This window comes from Toxorhynchites rutilus, chromosome 1 (genome assembly GCF_029784135.1).
Source record: "Toxorhynchites rutilus septentrionalis strain SRP chromosome 1, ASM2978413v1, whole genome shotgun sequence".
NCBI classification, from domain to species: domain Eukaryota; kingdom Metazoa; phylum Arthropoda; class Insecta; order Diptera; family Culicidae; genus Toxorhynchites; species Toxorhynchites rutilus.
This window is the reverse complement of record NC_073744.1, coordinates 91,556,721-91,571,918: the sequence shown is the minus strand read 5'-3', so window position 1 is coordinate 91,571,918 and position 15,198 is coordinate 91,556,721. Positions and strand designations below refer to the sequence as shown.

Below are 15,198 nucleotides of genomic sequence, written 5' to 3'. Positions count from 1 at the left end.
TTGCTTACAACTATGTTAGTAATATGTAACCGATTACTCGCGGTTAACTCGAGGTAAGTTTTACAAGTGTTCTCATAATTGGTATGTCGCAGTCTTCGATGCTCTGTACGTGTGCCCGACACGGGATACTTCCTATCGGGATGCAGCTGACCATTAATCAGCAACGCCCCCCTAGTCTGTACCCCATCTCTAGCGTGGTGCGTCTTTCTCGACTCGAGGAATCCAGGATAGAATCATCACTAGCCGGCGCAATCATCAGCTCGTGTAGAGTTGTCATGAGCGGTACAACCTTTGGCTCTTGTTGAATGATCAGTGGACTGCACAACCTTTGGCCCGTGCATCTGTAAAGAGTGTGTGTATGTATTGCCGCGACTAAGTAAAAGTTTATCGATCGGATAGGAGGGATATGAAACGGGGACACAACGAAGGAAACATCATTAAACGTTGACATCGGCGTTTCTGAGGAACAGGTATAGATGAAGCAGAAGATCAGGATCCCGGCTACCTAAGATATCCCGGACGGGGATATCCGATTGTCTGCCTTGTGCTCTCAGTGCTCTAGAGAGCTGAGAGCGAGCAGCATGGAACCGGATACACGGCCAGACAACATGCTCGATGTCGTGGTAGCCATCGCCACAATCACAAAGATTGTTTGCTGCGAGCCCAATGCGATAGAGATGCGCGTTTAGATTGTAGTGATTGGACATAAGCCGAGATATCACGCGAATGAAATCACGACCTACATTCAATCCCTTGAACCATGCACTCGTCGAGACCTTAGGGATAATCGTGTGTAACCAACGACCGAACTCATCACCACTCCACATGCGCTGCCAACTTACGAGCGTATACTGACGAGGAATGTGGAAAAATTCATTATAAGCAATTTGCCTTTCAAAAAGTGTGCCTTCTAAAGCGCCCACCTTAGCTAGCGAGTCCGCTTTCTCATTCCCCGGAATCGAGCAATGAGAGGGAACCCATGCTAAGGTAATCTTGAATAATTTTTCGACCAAAACACTCAATAGTTGTCTTATTCTTGTTAGGAAATAAGATGAGCGTTTATCAACTTTCATTGAGCGGATTGCCTCTATTGAGCTGAGACTGTCTGAAAAAATGAAATAGTGGTCGATGGGCAATGTTTCAATGATCCCTAATGCGTAATATATCGCACCCAGTTCAGCGACATACACGGAACAAGGATCTTTGAGTTTGAAAGAGGCACTGGAATTTTCATTGAAGATGCCGAAGCCAGTGGACCCGTTTATGAATGAACCGTCAGTAAAGAACATTTTATCAGATCTAACTTTCCCATATTCTGTCGAAAATATCGGCGGAATAGAATCGGAGCGTAGGTGATCTGGGATTCCATTATATAATTCATGTTTAATTTATAAATAATTACGTTTTCAGTCCTGCTTGTGTTAGATAATCTGCTGTCCAACGAAAGGTGCTAATATTTGTATTTTGACTAGATTTGAACTGTGCTGCTTTTAATTATACGTCCAATGTGTTCCTTTGTGATTTGTTGTTTATCTGAATGTTTACATGTTATTTTTTAGATATTTTAGTATTCGTATGTGTGAGTGAGTGTTTGACAATTGTGTGTTCATGATCTGTCAATCTATTGTTTTTTCGTCTGCAATATCTTCAGTCACGGGTTCCAGTAACGCTGGATAACCCACTGGTAACTTGTGCTCGGTGCTGTTCGAAACATCCCCCGACCCGTATTGCTGCGAGTTCACTCCAGTTGTACCTGCTAATTCCAGAACTGCTATTTTGACCACTGGGCGATGCATGACTCCCGAAGTTGTCTTCACTACCGCACTGCGTACTCGACCATCTCGACCTGGGAATACTCGTAGTACACGTCCTCGCAGCCACCCGTTACGCAGATGTTCTTCAACTAGGACTACGAGATCCCCCACCTGAATTGGTCGGCAGTCGTTGAACCACTTCGTCCGCTTGGTAATTGTTGGGAGGTACTCCTTCACCCAACGACTCCAGAACTGGTCTAAAAGTTGTTGGCACGTGTTCCAGGTTGAGTATGCTCCCAACTTCTCGTCGTCGATGAAGTGCCTCGTTGGTTGATTTACTCCACTCGTACTCAGCATCAAGAAGCAGTTCAGTGTCAGTGCTTCGTGCGCCTCTGATTCTATTGGTAAATAGGTAAGTGGCCGCGAATTCACGATCGACTCCGCCTCGACCAACAATGTCAAAAACATTTAATCGCTCGGCTTACGAATTGTAGACAACGAAGCCAAAGCACTCTTGATTGACCGGACCAGGCGTTCCCAACACCCCCCCATATGCGGTGAAAGCGGAGGGTTGGAACGCCACTGCGTTGCTGTATTGGTGAACGTTGAAGCCAGACTTGTGTACATTTGCTGCAACTCTTTCTTCAACTCGTTGTTTGCACCAACAAAGTTGGTTCCCTGATCGCTAAATATTTCGGCAGGAGCCCCCCTCCTGTCGATGAATCTCCGAATTGCCAGTTTAAAGGACTCCGTGGACAAGCTGTGCGACACCTCTAAATGCACAGCACGTATAGTGAGGCAAGGAAATATCGCCACCCACCGCTTCACATCACTGCGTCCTTGTCTGATTAACATTGGTCCAAAGTAGTCCACGCCAACGAAAGAAAATGGACGAATGTAGGATGTGGTCCTCTCTGGAGGCAAGGGAGCCATCCTAGGTACTGCAGGGACCGCTTTGTAGATCTTACACCATTGGCAAAGTTTTCTGACCTGTCGAAACGCCGCTCTCATTTCTGATACGTGGAATCTCTGACGCATCTCGTTCACTGCTGTCTCTGCGTTCCGATGTTTGAGTTGACGATGGTACCAATTTATCAGCAACTGAGTTCCATAGTGGCCTTTCGGAAGGATTACAGGAAACTTGAAGTCTGTTGACAAGTACTCGGAAATCGAAGCTCTACTGTCCATACGAATGACACTGTGCTTATCCAGGAAAGGTGATAACTTGCGAAGCTTGCTCGTTTTCTCCAAACCTAGTTGCTGTTCCATCGGTAGCTTTTTATTTCTAATTAGTGTGATGATTTCATCTCCGTAAGTCTCTTGCTGGATTTGCTTAAAAATCTCTGACTCTGCCTTTCGTAACTCGTCCTGATTCAACCAATTCGTCGTTCCTGCAGTTTGCTTTTTGACTCTGCGGCGCAGCTTCCAAAGATATCTGAGAACATACGCTACAGCTCGCACCAAGCGTTCCCATTTTGAGAACCTTCCGAACACGATCAGCTGCTCAACTATTGCAATTTGATGGTGAATGTGGATGGGACGAAGCTCTTCTGGTGTCTCTGTAACACGTAGATCTTGATGAGGCCATAGATCAGGATGCTGATAGAGAAAAGCTGGTGCTTGGAACCAGCGACTACTGTTGTTGATAGAAGGTCCCTTGCCCCTTTTCGTTACTTCGTCCGCTACGTTCCAACGAGAAGGGATCCATCGCCACTCATCTACCTGAGAATTATCAAGAATCCCAGTCACCCGGAAAGCAACAAACTGTCGATATTTTCTTTGGTCTGAACGTATCCACGAAAGTGCGGTGCTGGAGTCGCTCCAAAATACTCTGCGGGTAATAGCTAGGGTGTGGTGTTTTCGACCGATTTGGCAAGTTTCACCCCAAGAACGGCCGCCATTAATTCCAATCTAGGAATCGATATGGGCTTTAGTGGAGCAACCTTTGTCTTCGCGGATACAAGAACGCAGCGAACCGTTTGTTGTTCGATGATCCGGAAATATGCGACAGCGGCAAAGGCCTCCTCACTGGCATCCACGAAAATATGCAGCTCAAGTGAACGATAGATCTCACTTGAAGTGCCAGGAAAGTAACTCCGGGGTATTTGTATTTGCTCAAGTTGCTGCAACAAGGTCAACTAGCGCTCCCATTGACTAACTAGCTCATCGGGTATACGCTCGTCCCATCCGATTTTCGAACGCCAGATGTTCTGAGTGAGCATTTTTCCGTGGACCACAAAAACAGCTACCAATCCTAAGAGATCAAATATGCTCATCACGATCCGAAGGGTCTGTCTCTTGGTTGGAATGTAATTACCCTGGATCAGCGGTAACATTTCTTCGCGAAACAACCCTTGGAACACGAAAATATCTGGATCTGGTTTCCAAATCATGCCGAGACTTCACTAGTAGTTGACTTGGTCGCTGCGAAGTACTTCGACGTTTCCACGTTCCTTTCCCCGACCCGTGTTAGAAGGTCGCTGGAGTTCGAGAGCCAGTTACGGATATGGAAGCCAGCTTTTGAGTGGATTTCCTTCACTTGTTGCGCAATTTGTACCGCCTCCTTCATCGTGTCTACACTGTACAAAAAATCATCCACATAGTGATGTTTTAAAATCGCTTCAGCCGCTTGTGGAAACTGCTTAGAAAATTCTTGAGCGTTTCGATTTTTTATGAATTGTGCTGCGGATGGGGAGCACGTAGATCCAAACGTCGCCACTTTCATTGCGAAAACAAATTGTTTCGACGGATGATCTCTCCAAAGAAACAGCTGCGCCGATCGATCTTCCGGTTGTATCAATATTTGGTGAAACATTTCCGAAATATCCGCTGTGATGGCGACTTGGAATTGTCGGAATGGACAAAGTACAGCGGGAAGCGGAGTAAGGAGATCAAGACCAGCTAGTAGATTGGAGTTCAATGACTAACCCTGGACCTTGGCTGCAGCATCCCACACTAAACGTAATTTGTTTGGCTTTCTTGGATTGATTACGACGTTCAACGGTAAGAACCAAGTCCTATTCGCGTCTAATGCGGCTAGTTCGCCCTGGCTGAGTTTGTAGGCATATTCTTTGGATTGATACTCCTTCATCTGCTCTCGCAATTTGTCGTAAAGCTCTGGTTTGGACGCCAAGCGACGTTCAAGGCACTGGAGTCTTCTTTCCGCCATTGGTCTGCTGTTTGGAAACTGAATATAAAGGGTGTGTCACATCAAATTGCATCACGGAAAACGCTGTAGAAATTCGCCCAGTAGACCGATCCTTTTGAAAAATTTTAGACAGTAAAATAAAACTATTAAACAACTTTTGGCATTTTCTTTTTATTCATACTTCGAGCCCAAGCCCGTATGCTCGCACCTTCCTCTTTACCCCGTCCATAAGGTTCTGTACAACGTCAGGTTGTAGTTTTTTTTTGAGCAGAAATCCATTTTCTCTTGAAGTCCGCCTCCGATTTGACAACTTTTGGGTTCTTCCGGAGGGCCTGCTTCATAATCGCCCAATATTTCTCTATTGGGCGAAGCTCCGGCGCGTTGGGCGAGTTCATTTCCTTTGGCACGTAGATAACCCCGTTGGCTTCGTACCACTCCAACATGTCCTTTGAATAGTGGCACGAAGCGAGATCCGGCCAGAACATGGTCGGGCCCTCGTGCTGCTTCAATAGTGGTAGTAAGCGCTTCTGTAGGCACTCCTTAAGGTAAACCTGCCCGTTTACCGTGCTGGTCATCACAAAGGGGGCGCTCCGCTTTCCGCAAGAGCAGATCGCTTACCACACCATGTACTTTTTGGCAAACTTGGATAGTTTCTGCTTGCGAATCTCCCCCGGAACGCTGAATTTGTCCTCTGCGGAGAAGAACAACAGGCCCGGCAGCTGACGAAAGTCCGCTTTGACGTAGGTTTCGTCGTCCATTACCAGGCAATGCGGCTTCGTCAGCATTTCGGTGTACAGCTTCCGGGCTCGCGTCGTCCCCACCATGTTTTGCCTTTCGTCGCGGTTAGAAGCCTTCTGAACCTTGTATGTACGCAGGTCCCGCTGCTTGGTCCGCTGAACGAATGAACTTGACAAATTCAGCTTATTGGCGACATCCCGGACCGAACTTCTCGGATCACGTCTAAACTGCTTAACTACGCGCTTGTGATCTTTTTCACTGACGGAGCATCCATTTTTGCCGTTCTTCACCTTCCGGTCGATGGTTAGGTTCTCGAAGTATCGTTTTAGTACTCTGCTGACCGTGGATTGGACGATTCCCAGCATCTTACCGATGTCCCGATGTGACAACTCCGGATTCTCGAAATGAGTGCGCAGGATTAATTCACGACGCTCTTTTTCGTTCGACGACATTTTTCCAAATTTACGAAAAATTGACAGTGAAGCATGGCCAACGTGATCTATACACTCTTATCTGATTATAAGCGAAATCTGAAGATATAATTCCTAAAAATTAAATTTCTACAGCGTTTTTTCCGTGATGCAATTTGATGTGACACACCCTTTAGTCGTGTTTCCACAGCAAGCCCGTCTGAAATCTCCCCGTAGGTGTTCGAACCGTAGTGCGCTCAAGTATTGCACGTGCACGAATGTCATCGTCGCTTTCTACGATCGGTGAAATTGAACCAACGCTTTCCAAAGCGAAAAAGTCCTTCACGATTTCATGGAGCTCCTGATCGGGCGAACGAGCACAGATGTGAAACTGTAACTGGACCTTAGAATCAGGACCAGCGTTGATGGCTCCATAAACCGTCCAACCTAACAGAGTTTTGGAAGCAATCGGTTCATTTCTGGAACCTTCACGACGTTTCAGAGATGTTTTTAAATATGAGTTGTATAAACCAATTAAAATGGTGGGAACTGCACTTTTATAGTTACGGACTGGTAACCCACGAAGATGAGAAAATTGTTGACTGATTTCCGAATAATTCAGTGACTGAACTGGTAGATTCATTTTTTCAACTGTGTGGATTCTTGTTAATGGATGCCGTTTCGTATGCCCATCACCAGAGATTTCCAGATTAATCAGTTGTGACTCGTTTTCTGTACGCTCGATGTCATTTGTCCACTGAAGACAGAGTGGACTTACGTCGCCTCTCACTCCCAATTCCTTTGCGATGTGGGATTCCACCAGCGTGGTGGATGAACCGTCATCTAGGAACGCATATGTATCAATGACTTTGCCATTCCCATACAGTGTTACAGGCAGTATCCGGAAAAGGATAGTTGGTTGGAGTTTGCGATGCATAGTAACCATACTAGTTGTCTTCGGAACTTCAACGATCTGTGACACCAGTGGCTTTCCAGGATGAAGAAGTTTATGGTGACGTTCCTCACATCCATTCTCACCGCAAGTGGACGCTTTACACGGAAATTTTCCATGAGATACCAGACAACGGCTGCATAAATGTTGCTCTTGGGTGAGTTTCCATCGGTCATTCAAGGTCATATTTCGGAAAGTGTAGCAGTCCTTAGCCTTATGCCCTTCCTTTTGGCAGACTGGACACGGCTTCGGTGTAACTCCTTTGTGGTTGACTATGCTGATATTCGGCTTATCCTTCGAAATGTATGTAGCGTGTGCGTTCACGTACAACTTTTCTTTGGGTTTGGGTTTCTCGTGCTTGCTCACGCGATGCTCTTCGGCTTCGTAAGTGAAGGTGACGTCACTGACCGCCGTTACTATGTCGTCCATATAGCTACCGAACGTAGTGAGATCTACGACTCGTTGTTGTCGCTTGAAGAGGGACCAATTTAATTTTATGTTCGCAGGCAATTTGTTCACCAGTTCCAGATGATGCGGAGTACTCATAAGCGACGGAACGAACGACAAGGCAGGGGGGGTTTGGCATGGACCGGTCGAAGTGGGAGGTGCATTATAATTTATTGATTCAACTGGCATTGTACACGGCGGGGTTTTATCGAAAATTGAAATGCTTGTTGTATTCGTTAACACACCTCTCTTGATAGTGTCTACTGGCTTTGAGCACGTCTGACTTACCGAACTGCTAACAAGTTCATTACCCTTGTACTTTGGAAACTAATACTCAGGAATTCTGTTGCTAACAATCTGCGATGCCGATAGATTGGGTGCTGTGACTGGTAGTGTGTTCTGAGGTGGCTCTTTCGCCAGCTGCAGCTGTAGACCATCCATTCGTTTTCGCAGCTCAAACAGTTGCTGCATCAGATCATCGGGATGCTGCGTTGCAGAGATAGAAAAATCCACCTGGGGATTCTGCCGGAACGGGTAGTTGTCTAATCCTCCAATGGCTTCACTTTGTAAACCACTAGCGTTGGTTGTGCTGGAAAGCTGCATACCCATATTGCGAGGAACAGACACTCGAGTAAAGGCTGGAGCTATATTGTTGCATACGGTACTGACTGGATTAAGAACGGTGGGCTGTAACTGCACATTTTGTGCGGTGAGCTCGGATGTGATTGGCATCACTTGCGGTGCTGGTACTGAAAGGATTTGTTTCGGTAGGGTTCCGGTCCGAGACGGAATACTAGTGGGGATTGGTAACCCGGTACTGACACTCGTAGTCGGGACTAACTGCTGAACCCATTCCTGTATCCTTTGTGTACTGCGACGCGATCGACGACTTCTGACACTCCCGTTTTCCTCTTCGTCCAGTTGAGCTTGGAGAACATCGTACTTTTTGGCGAGATACCTTTTCTCCGCCTCCTTTTCCTCCTCCAGACGTTGAAGCTTAAGCACTGCTCTGGCTCTGGCACTCGCTGTTGATCGACTGGATCTTGAGCTTGCGACACTTGGGAGCTGTACAGCCGGCGGGATGCAGGCCGCACACACGAAATGTCGATCTTCCGCTTCAATGCTAGCTGTCACGTTAGCACAAGTGTAGTGGTAGTATCGGGTGCAGCGCTCGCATTGTACCATGTTCGCTTCAGTTTCATCAGGACGACCGCATGAGCATCGTTCATCGGCAGCTGGAACCGGATTCGAACCAGCGGGAGCGTTCTTCGACCTAGGCATCTAGCACGATTTTCGCATAAAAACCTTAAAAGTTTGTTGGCACAGCCGACAAGACTTCGGACCACCGTTTAGCAAACTCGTTTGCTGAAGGTTATTTTGAGTTGCTTTTAAGCTGTAATTTTTATTTGGTTTTAATATAATTCATGTTTAATTTATAAATAATTACGTTTTCAGTCCTGCTTGTGTTAGATAATCTGCTGTCCAACGAAAGGTGCTAATATTTGTATTTTAACTAGATTTGAACCGTGCTGCTTTTAATTATACGTCCAATGTGTTCCTTTGTGATTTGTTGTTTGTCTGAATGTTTACATGTTATTTTTTAGATATTTTAGTATTCGTATGTGTGAGTGAGTGTTTGACAATTGTGTGTTCATGATCTGTCAATCTATTGTTTTTTCGTCTGCAATGTCTGCAACGCTGGATAACCCACTGGTAATTTGTGCTCGGTGCTGTTAGGAACACATGCGTAAAGCAGCACTGATTTACGTTGAAATTAGAGATCCGGATTTTGGTGTAGTTACTGATCTGATTTGACCTCCATGTCTTCCTCAGACTCGCAAGGGCAGCCCGACATCTGACGCAATCAGGCTACCAAGATATTGGAAACTCGATCTTCTCCACTGCTTGCCCGGCTACTGTGAATCTGGAAGGCGTGACCGTGTTGACATCCAAAGCTATTGACTTGCTGACATTAATTTTCAGGCCAGCCGTGGAAGAGCATGCGGCCAGGTCGTCAATAGTGCACTGTTATCATCAAAAGCAAAGTCGTTGAGGTGCTCCTAATCCTAATAGGCTCTCAAAGGAGCCCACGGTTCGATCCCTTTTCTTTGGAACCCTAATATGAATGGCGAACAAAGTAGCTTGTGTGCAAATTGTGCTCCGTTCAGTTTGATATTTTCATTGTGAAATTTTGTGCAAACGTGAAATAAATTGTGTTCAACGTTTAGCTATATTGATGATTTATCCAGATAAGTATAAGTGCATGCTTTGATTTACTCTGGTGCTCATCAATTGAATAAATAATAACACTATGGTCTGCTATCGGTTTGGTGACGACTGTAGCGGCATTATTGTTTGAACGTCCTTTTGTGTTTAATGTGTGTTGTTGTCTCGGCTCTTGCTTCCACTTGTACGGGTTATTGCATGCAAGATGAGTGTGTGCAGATCTTGTGAAACCAAAATTTTATCTAATGATGATCCAGTCGCTTGCGGAGAGATTTGTGGTGCTCGATATCACCGACGCTGCACATCTCTTACAAAAGCGGCTGCTAAGTTGATAACGGAGATTGGTAGGTTCTTTGTTTTTAAGAGGCTTTAAGCTTCGCAGTTCATTCGCCTCTAAAATGATAACGGAGAATGAAAATATTCTGTTTAAATGTATCGAATGTTTGTTGAATAACAATAATTGTGCGCGAGACGATGTTCTGGAGATAGAAAAAATCTCTGCTCTTTCACTTTCTCTAAGCGAGGTTCAAAAGAACATCAATGAGCGGGTAAAGATTGCGATTTAAAAGGAAACGGAGAAACTTTCGATGAACTTCTAGCGCAGAAGATGGGATGTATTGAAATCAGTATTTCCCAACATAAAAAGTTCGTTTAATGAAAAAAATCATGATGAAAGAAAATTAGCTGGGATGAACAGAAAACGGGCTCTGAGTAGTAGGACGGGTAGTTCTGAACCTGACTGCCCGAGTAGGAAGAAAAAAATAGTAATGAATCAGCGCGAAGAACCGATTCAAGTAGAAATTACAGAAAATACAGATACAGAAAATGATGACGATGTTGTGAACGATGAACGCACATACGCATCTGTGGTGAAAAGCACAACTATTAAACCAAAACTTGAAAAGAAACGTAAAGCTTGCCCTGTAATAGTGATCAAGCCAGTTGAGTCTTCGCAAAATAATGACGAGACAAGGAAATTTTTAAAAAATTAATTGAATCCAAGAATCCATAAAATTTGTAATTTTAGGAATGGGAAAGACGGCTCGATTATAGTTGAGTGTGCCACAGGGGATGACATTGGAACTGTGAAGAATAGCATTGAAAGCAATCTGGGAGATAATTTAAAATATTAGGAATGAGCGATCAATATTCCTCAGATATTTTCATTGACCTTTTGAAAACCCAAAATGAAGATATCGCGTTCCGAGAAGTTAGAGTTTTTGCAAAATATGAAAATCCACGTTTTAAATATAACAAATACAATGTAATTATTGAAGCCGACCATGAAACTTATGGATGTCTGATGAAGACTCCCAAAATAAGCATCGAATGGTGTAAGTGTAAGTTGAGGCCTCTAATGTTCTACGTTGCTTCAAATGCGGAGAATTCGGGCATAAGAGCAAAGTTTGCCAAAATGAGCAAAAATGCTCAAGATTTAATGAAAATCATAAAACATCTAAATGCTCTTCAACTGAATTTAAGTGCGCAAATTGTTTAAAATGTAATAAAGAACAAAGAATAAAATTGGACATTGCCCATCCTGCTTATAGTACACAGTGTCCAGTGTATCGGAGGCTGCTAGAAAAGAAGAAAAGCATCGTTTTTTCCAGTAAATAGCAATCCGAGGAAAGACCATGAGAGAGGAGGTTAGAAATAATGTACTTCAATATTGCTGGGCTTTCTACAAATTATGTTGCAATGCGACAACTTGTAGAGAATTTCCGTCCACGATTAGTCTTTCTTTCTGAAACTCATATTGTTGATGAGAATTCATTTGATCAATATAACATCCCGTGTTACGAAGTTGCTTTCTGCCTTTCACATTCCAGACACACTCGAGGAGTTGCTATTTACGCAAAAGAATCGATTAAATTCAAAACTCGGTTAAACGAATCTGTTGAAAATAATTGGTTCTTGACAATTTCAGTTGTAAGGGGTATGCAGATGGGAAATTTTGGAATTTTATATCATTCCCCCAGTTCAAGTGTCCAGCGTTTTTTAGAAATCTTAGAAAACTGATGGGAGAGTTTCATTGATTGTAGCAAATTGAATGTAATTGCTGGTGATTTTAACATTGATTGGCTCAATATTACAAATTCGAACCAAATGAAGCATCTATCGTATTTTTACAATTTAAAACAGACTGTTCCGGAATTCACTAGAATAACAAAAAACAGTAGAACTTTGATTGATCATGTTTTCTCCAATTTTGATATGGTTCATTCTCTGGTAGAGGCCAAATTTAAAATAACGGACCATGAGACAATTTTTGTTTACATTGAGAATGAAATGAGAGAACATGAAGAAAATAAAATTAAAATCAAGTGCTGGGACAAATATTCGAAAGAAGCACTGTTTCATCTAGTCACGAGAAGCCTGGATTTTACTGCGATAACTGATAATTTGGATTTGAAAGCAACAGCTCTCACTAATGTATTGAATGTATGTACGAATAGCTTGGTTTTTGGAAAACAAATCAGTTTGAAGAATTCGAACAGCTGGTACTCGTTATCACTTTTGCGTCTCAAGCGTAAACGAGATACACAGTACGTAAAGTTTCGGAGAAGCAATTTAGAAAATGACTGGAATAGGTACACTGCTTTGCGGAACATGTATTCACAAGCCTTGAAAAAGACTAGATGTGAATATATTCAGAGGAAAATCGATCAACACCAGAATAACAGCAAGGAGTTATGGAAAATTTTGCTTAACACTGAGAGTAGCTTATCGCGGTCCATAACTTTCGATGGTTCAGAAGAACATTCAGAACAAATAATAGCGGAAAAATTCAACAGTTATTTTGTGAACAGTGATCAACTGATTAATCAAAGTATTGAATTGGTCAGTGCGCCTCACGAAATAATACAGCCGATGAATAACAATTGTAGATTAGAATGTTTTCTACCCATCATATTTGCAGAGTTGAAAGATAATTGTTTTTCCGGCTGGTATCGACAATGTCAACGCAAAAGTGATTCAATTTTGCTTTCATGTTATTGGACACGAGTTGCTGAGCCTGATAAATGAATCATTGCAAACTGGGCACGTGCCAAAAGTTTGGAAGGAATCTTTCGTGATTCCTATCCCCAAAGTTAATGGGACGGATAAAGCCGAAGAGTACCGTCCTGTTAACATATTACACACAACAGAAAAAATTTGAGAACTTGTAGTGAAAGGTCAGCTGATGAAATTTATTAACATCAATAACTTGCTGATACCAGAACAGTCGGGATATCGAGAGGGACACTCTTGTGAGACCACTCCGTGGAAAGAGAATATCGAGGCTAAAGAAACTATTTTAGCGGTGTTCTTGGATTTAAAACGCGCCTTTGAAACAATTTCTAGGGCCTTACTGTTACAAACATTGAAGCGCAATGGAATTGTATGGACATCATACAAATGGTTTGAAAGCTATTTGTGTGATCGAACTCAAAGGACTCGTTTCAACGATTTTATTTCTGCTCCTATCGGTAACACACTTGGTGTACCAAGTGTGTTAGGGCCCATTTTATTCATTTTATATATCAATGATATGCGGCGAGTCTTACGTTTTTGTGATGTTAATTTGTTCGCGGATGATACTGTTCTGTTCATTGCATCTAAGGAGTTAGATGAAACCGCGGCACATTTAAACGAAGATCTTCATTCTCTTGCTCGGTGGTTGAAATTTAAACAATTGAAATTGAAATTTAGTAAGACTAAATACATGCTCATTTCTTCATCAAACTCCAGATTCGATAGTCATTTTGAAATTGATGGTGAGACAATTGAACGGGTTACAGAAATCAAATATCTAGGAGTAGTTATTGATGACAAAATAGCCTTCAAGTCTCACATTGATAATGTCATCAAAAAGATTGCTAAAAAGTATGGCATCATATGCCGATTGAAGAATGAGTTAACTATAACTAGTGAAATCAGATTGTATAAATCACTCGTTTCACCTCACATAGACTTCTGTTCATCCATCTTGTTCCTTGCAAATAGCGCACAAGTATTGTGATTGCAACGATTAGTAAATAAGATTATGCGCGTAATATTAAGATGCCATAGATACACTTCCTCTAATTTAATGTCGGACGCGCTACAGTGGTTATCTGTTTAGCAAAGAATTTATTACTTGACAATGGTGTTCATCTTTAAAATTTTGAATGGTATGTTGCCTCGATACTTGTGTGATCGAATAGAACGAGGAAGTGATTTGCATAGATATAATACAAGAAACGCGAATGATGCAAGAACACGGAACTTTTTATTTAGTAGGTCGCAAAACTCACTATTATATAAAGGAGTGAATTTCTTTAATTCGATGCCCAGAAAGATTAAGCAAGCGGCAACAATGGCTGAGTTCAAAAAGATGTGTATAGTACATGTGAAATCTGTGTTATGAATTATTTGCGTGTACATGCGTGTTTTTTGCTTTTAAATTAGATTTAAAAAAGATATATACATGAGTAGTCTACAAACGTTTGAGCCACGCGCGCGTTTTAGTAGACATAAATAACCTAGATTTTGGACATTGGCGAAAACCGACATACAATAAAAGTTTATAGGGTCTACAGAGGAAACCGGATTCGAACTTGGGATAGCCCCGTTGGAATACTCGTAAGCTATCGTATTAGCAGATGATTATAACGAGGTTTTTTCTGTACTGTGGCAGATCTCAGGGTAAGCATCTAGTGGAAACTTCAAGACATTGGGTTCAATTCCCGATCGGTCAAGGATCTTCCCGGGTTGGAAATTTTCTTGACATGCCTTGGGATTTTTTTTTCAGTTTTCGCCTATTTCTTCGATGTTCTTCTAATAGTCAATTTGTGTCTGGAATAGAACCAGTCCGTTTTAGTTGATATACTGGTTTTCATGTGTAAGGTTAAATTCCTAATATTATCTTAATGATAAATCGTCCAAACCATTGTAGGGGTATGAGGTGGGACCATCATCATCATCATCAATAAGGATACCCTGCATCCAGTCGGCCAGAAATGTTGCAGTTTCCAAATTTCTTTCAAAGTGTTGTTTGTTTATTTAGTGTGCTTAAATATGATAATTTCAGCTGTCCATTTTCTATAAGACCATTTCAAAATTAATATGGATTATCAATGAAAAATTCAAAACGATCGGCTGATTTACATGTCAATAATTGGCAACCTTGCCATTTCGGTTAATAACCTGGAAAATTAGTGTTGGAATATTATTTACCAAATGCTGCTGAACGAATTTCTCGATATTTTTCCATGTTTCCGAAATTGCGACCTTGAGATCTTCGATCGTGGTGTACCGTTTCCCCTCAGTGCAGATTCCGCGTACAAGGATCCCCCTAAGATTTTCAACAGGATTCAAATCTGGAGAGTGAGCCTTAATCCATTGTTTAGTTTCCTTGCTGATATGAATATCGATATCCACACAAAAACGGTAGGAGAGAGGATTCCAGAACATGTATGTAATCCTTGAATGATATGAAAGCTGTCTTGAGCTTTCCGGTTGCACAGAATCCCGCCCAATCCATGCACGAGCCTTCACCAA

At 42.6% G+C, this 15,198-nt stretch overlaps 2 protein-coding genes across 2 annotated transcripts; both read right to left on the bottom strand.

Annotated features, from left to right (window-relative positions):
* Positions 1–1,616: 1,616 nt before the first annotated feature.
* On the bottom strand, positions 1,617–4,323 carry LOC129761177 (uncharacterized). The gene is made up of 4 exons (XM_055758891.1): positions 4,161–4,323; positions 3,914–4,107; positions 2,240–3,476; positions 1,617–2,152 (listed from the first exon to the last, which is right to left on the bottom strand). Exons 1-4 carry the CDS (start codon positions 4,321–4,323, stop codon positions 1,617–1,619), a joined length of 2,130 nt encoding a protein of 709 aa, XP_055614866.1.
* Positions 4,324–6,243: 1,920 nt separating this feature from the next.
* Positions 6,244–7,638, bottom strand: LOC129761176 (uncharacterized). Its single transcript, XM_055758889.1, has one exon. The coding sequence runs from the start codon at positions 7,636–7,638 to the stop codon at positions 6,244–6,246; it is 1,395 nt and encodes a 464-aa protein (XP_055614864.1).
* Between the last annotated feature and the right edge of the window lie 7,560 nt (positions 7,639–15,198).

Excerpts from the sequence above, each read along its gene's own strand:
- LOC129761177 (XM_055758891.1), bottom strand. The coding sequence starts at position 4,323 with ATGAAGGAGGCGGTACAAATTGCGCAACAAGTGAAGGAAATCCACTCA. Across the intron at positions 4,108-4,160 it reads AGCGACCAAGTCAACTACTA|GGTTGTTTCGCGAAGAAATG; the intron begins GTGAAGTCTCGG and ends TCGTGTTCCAAG. Across the intron at positions 2,153-2,239 it reads GGCTTCGTTGTCTACAATTC|AATCAGAGGCGCACGAAGCA; the intron begins GTAAGCCGAGCG and ends ATTTACCAATAG.
- LOC129761176 (XM_055758889.1), bottom strand. The coding sequence starts at position 7,638 with ATGCCAGTTGAATCAATAAATTATAATGCACCTCCCACTTCGACCGGT.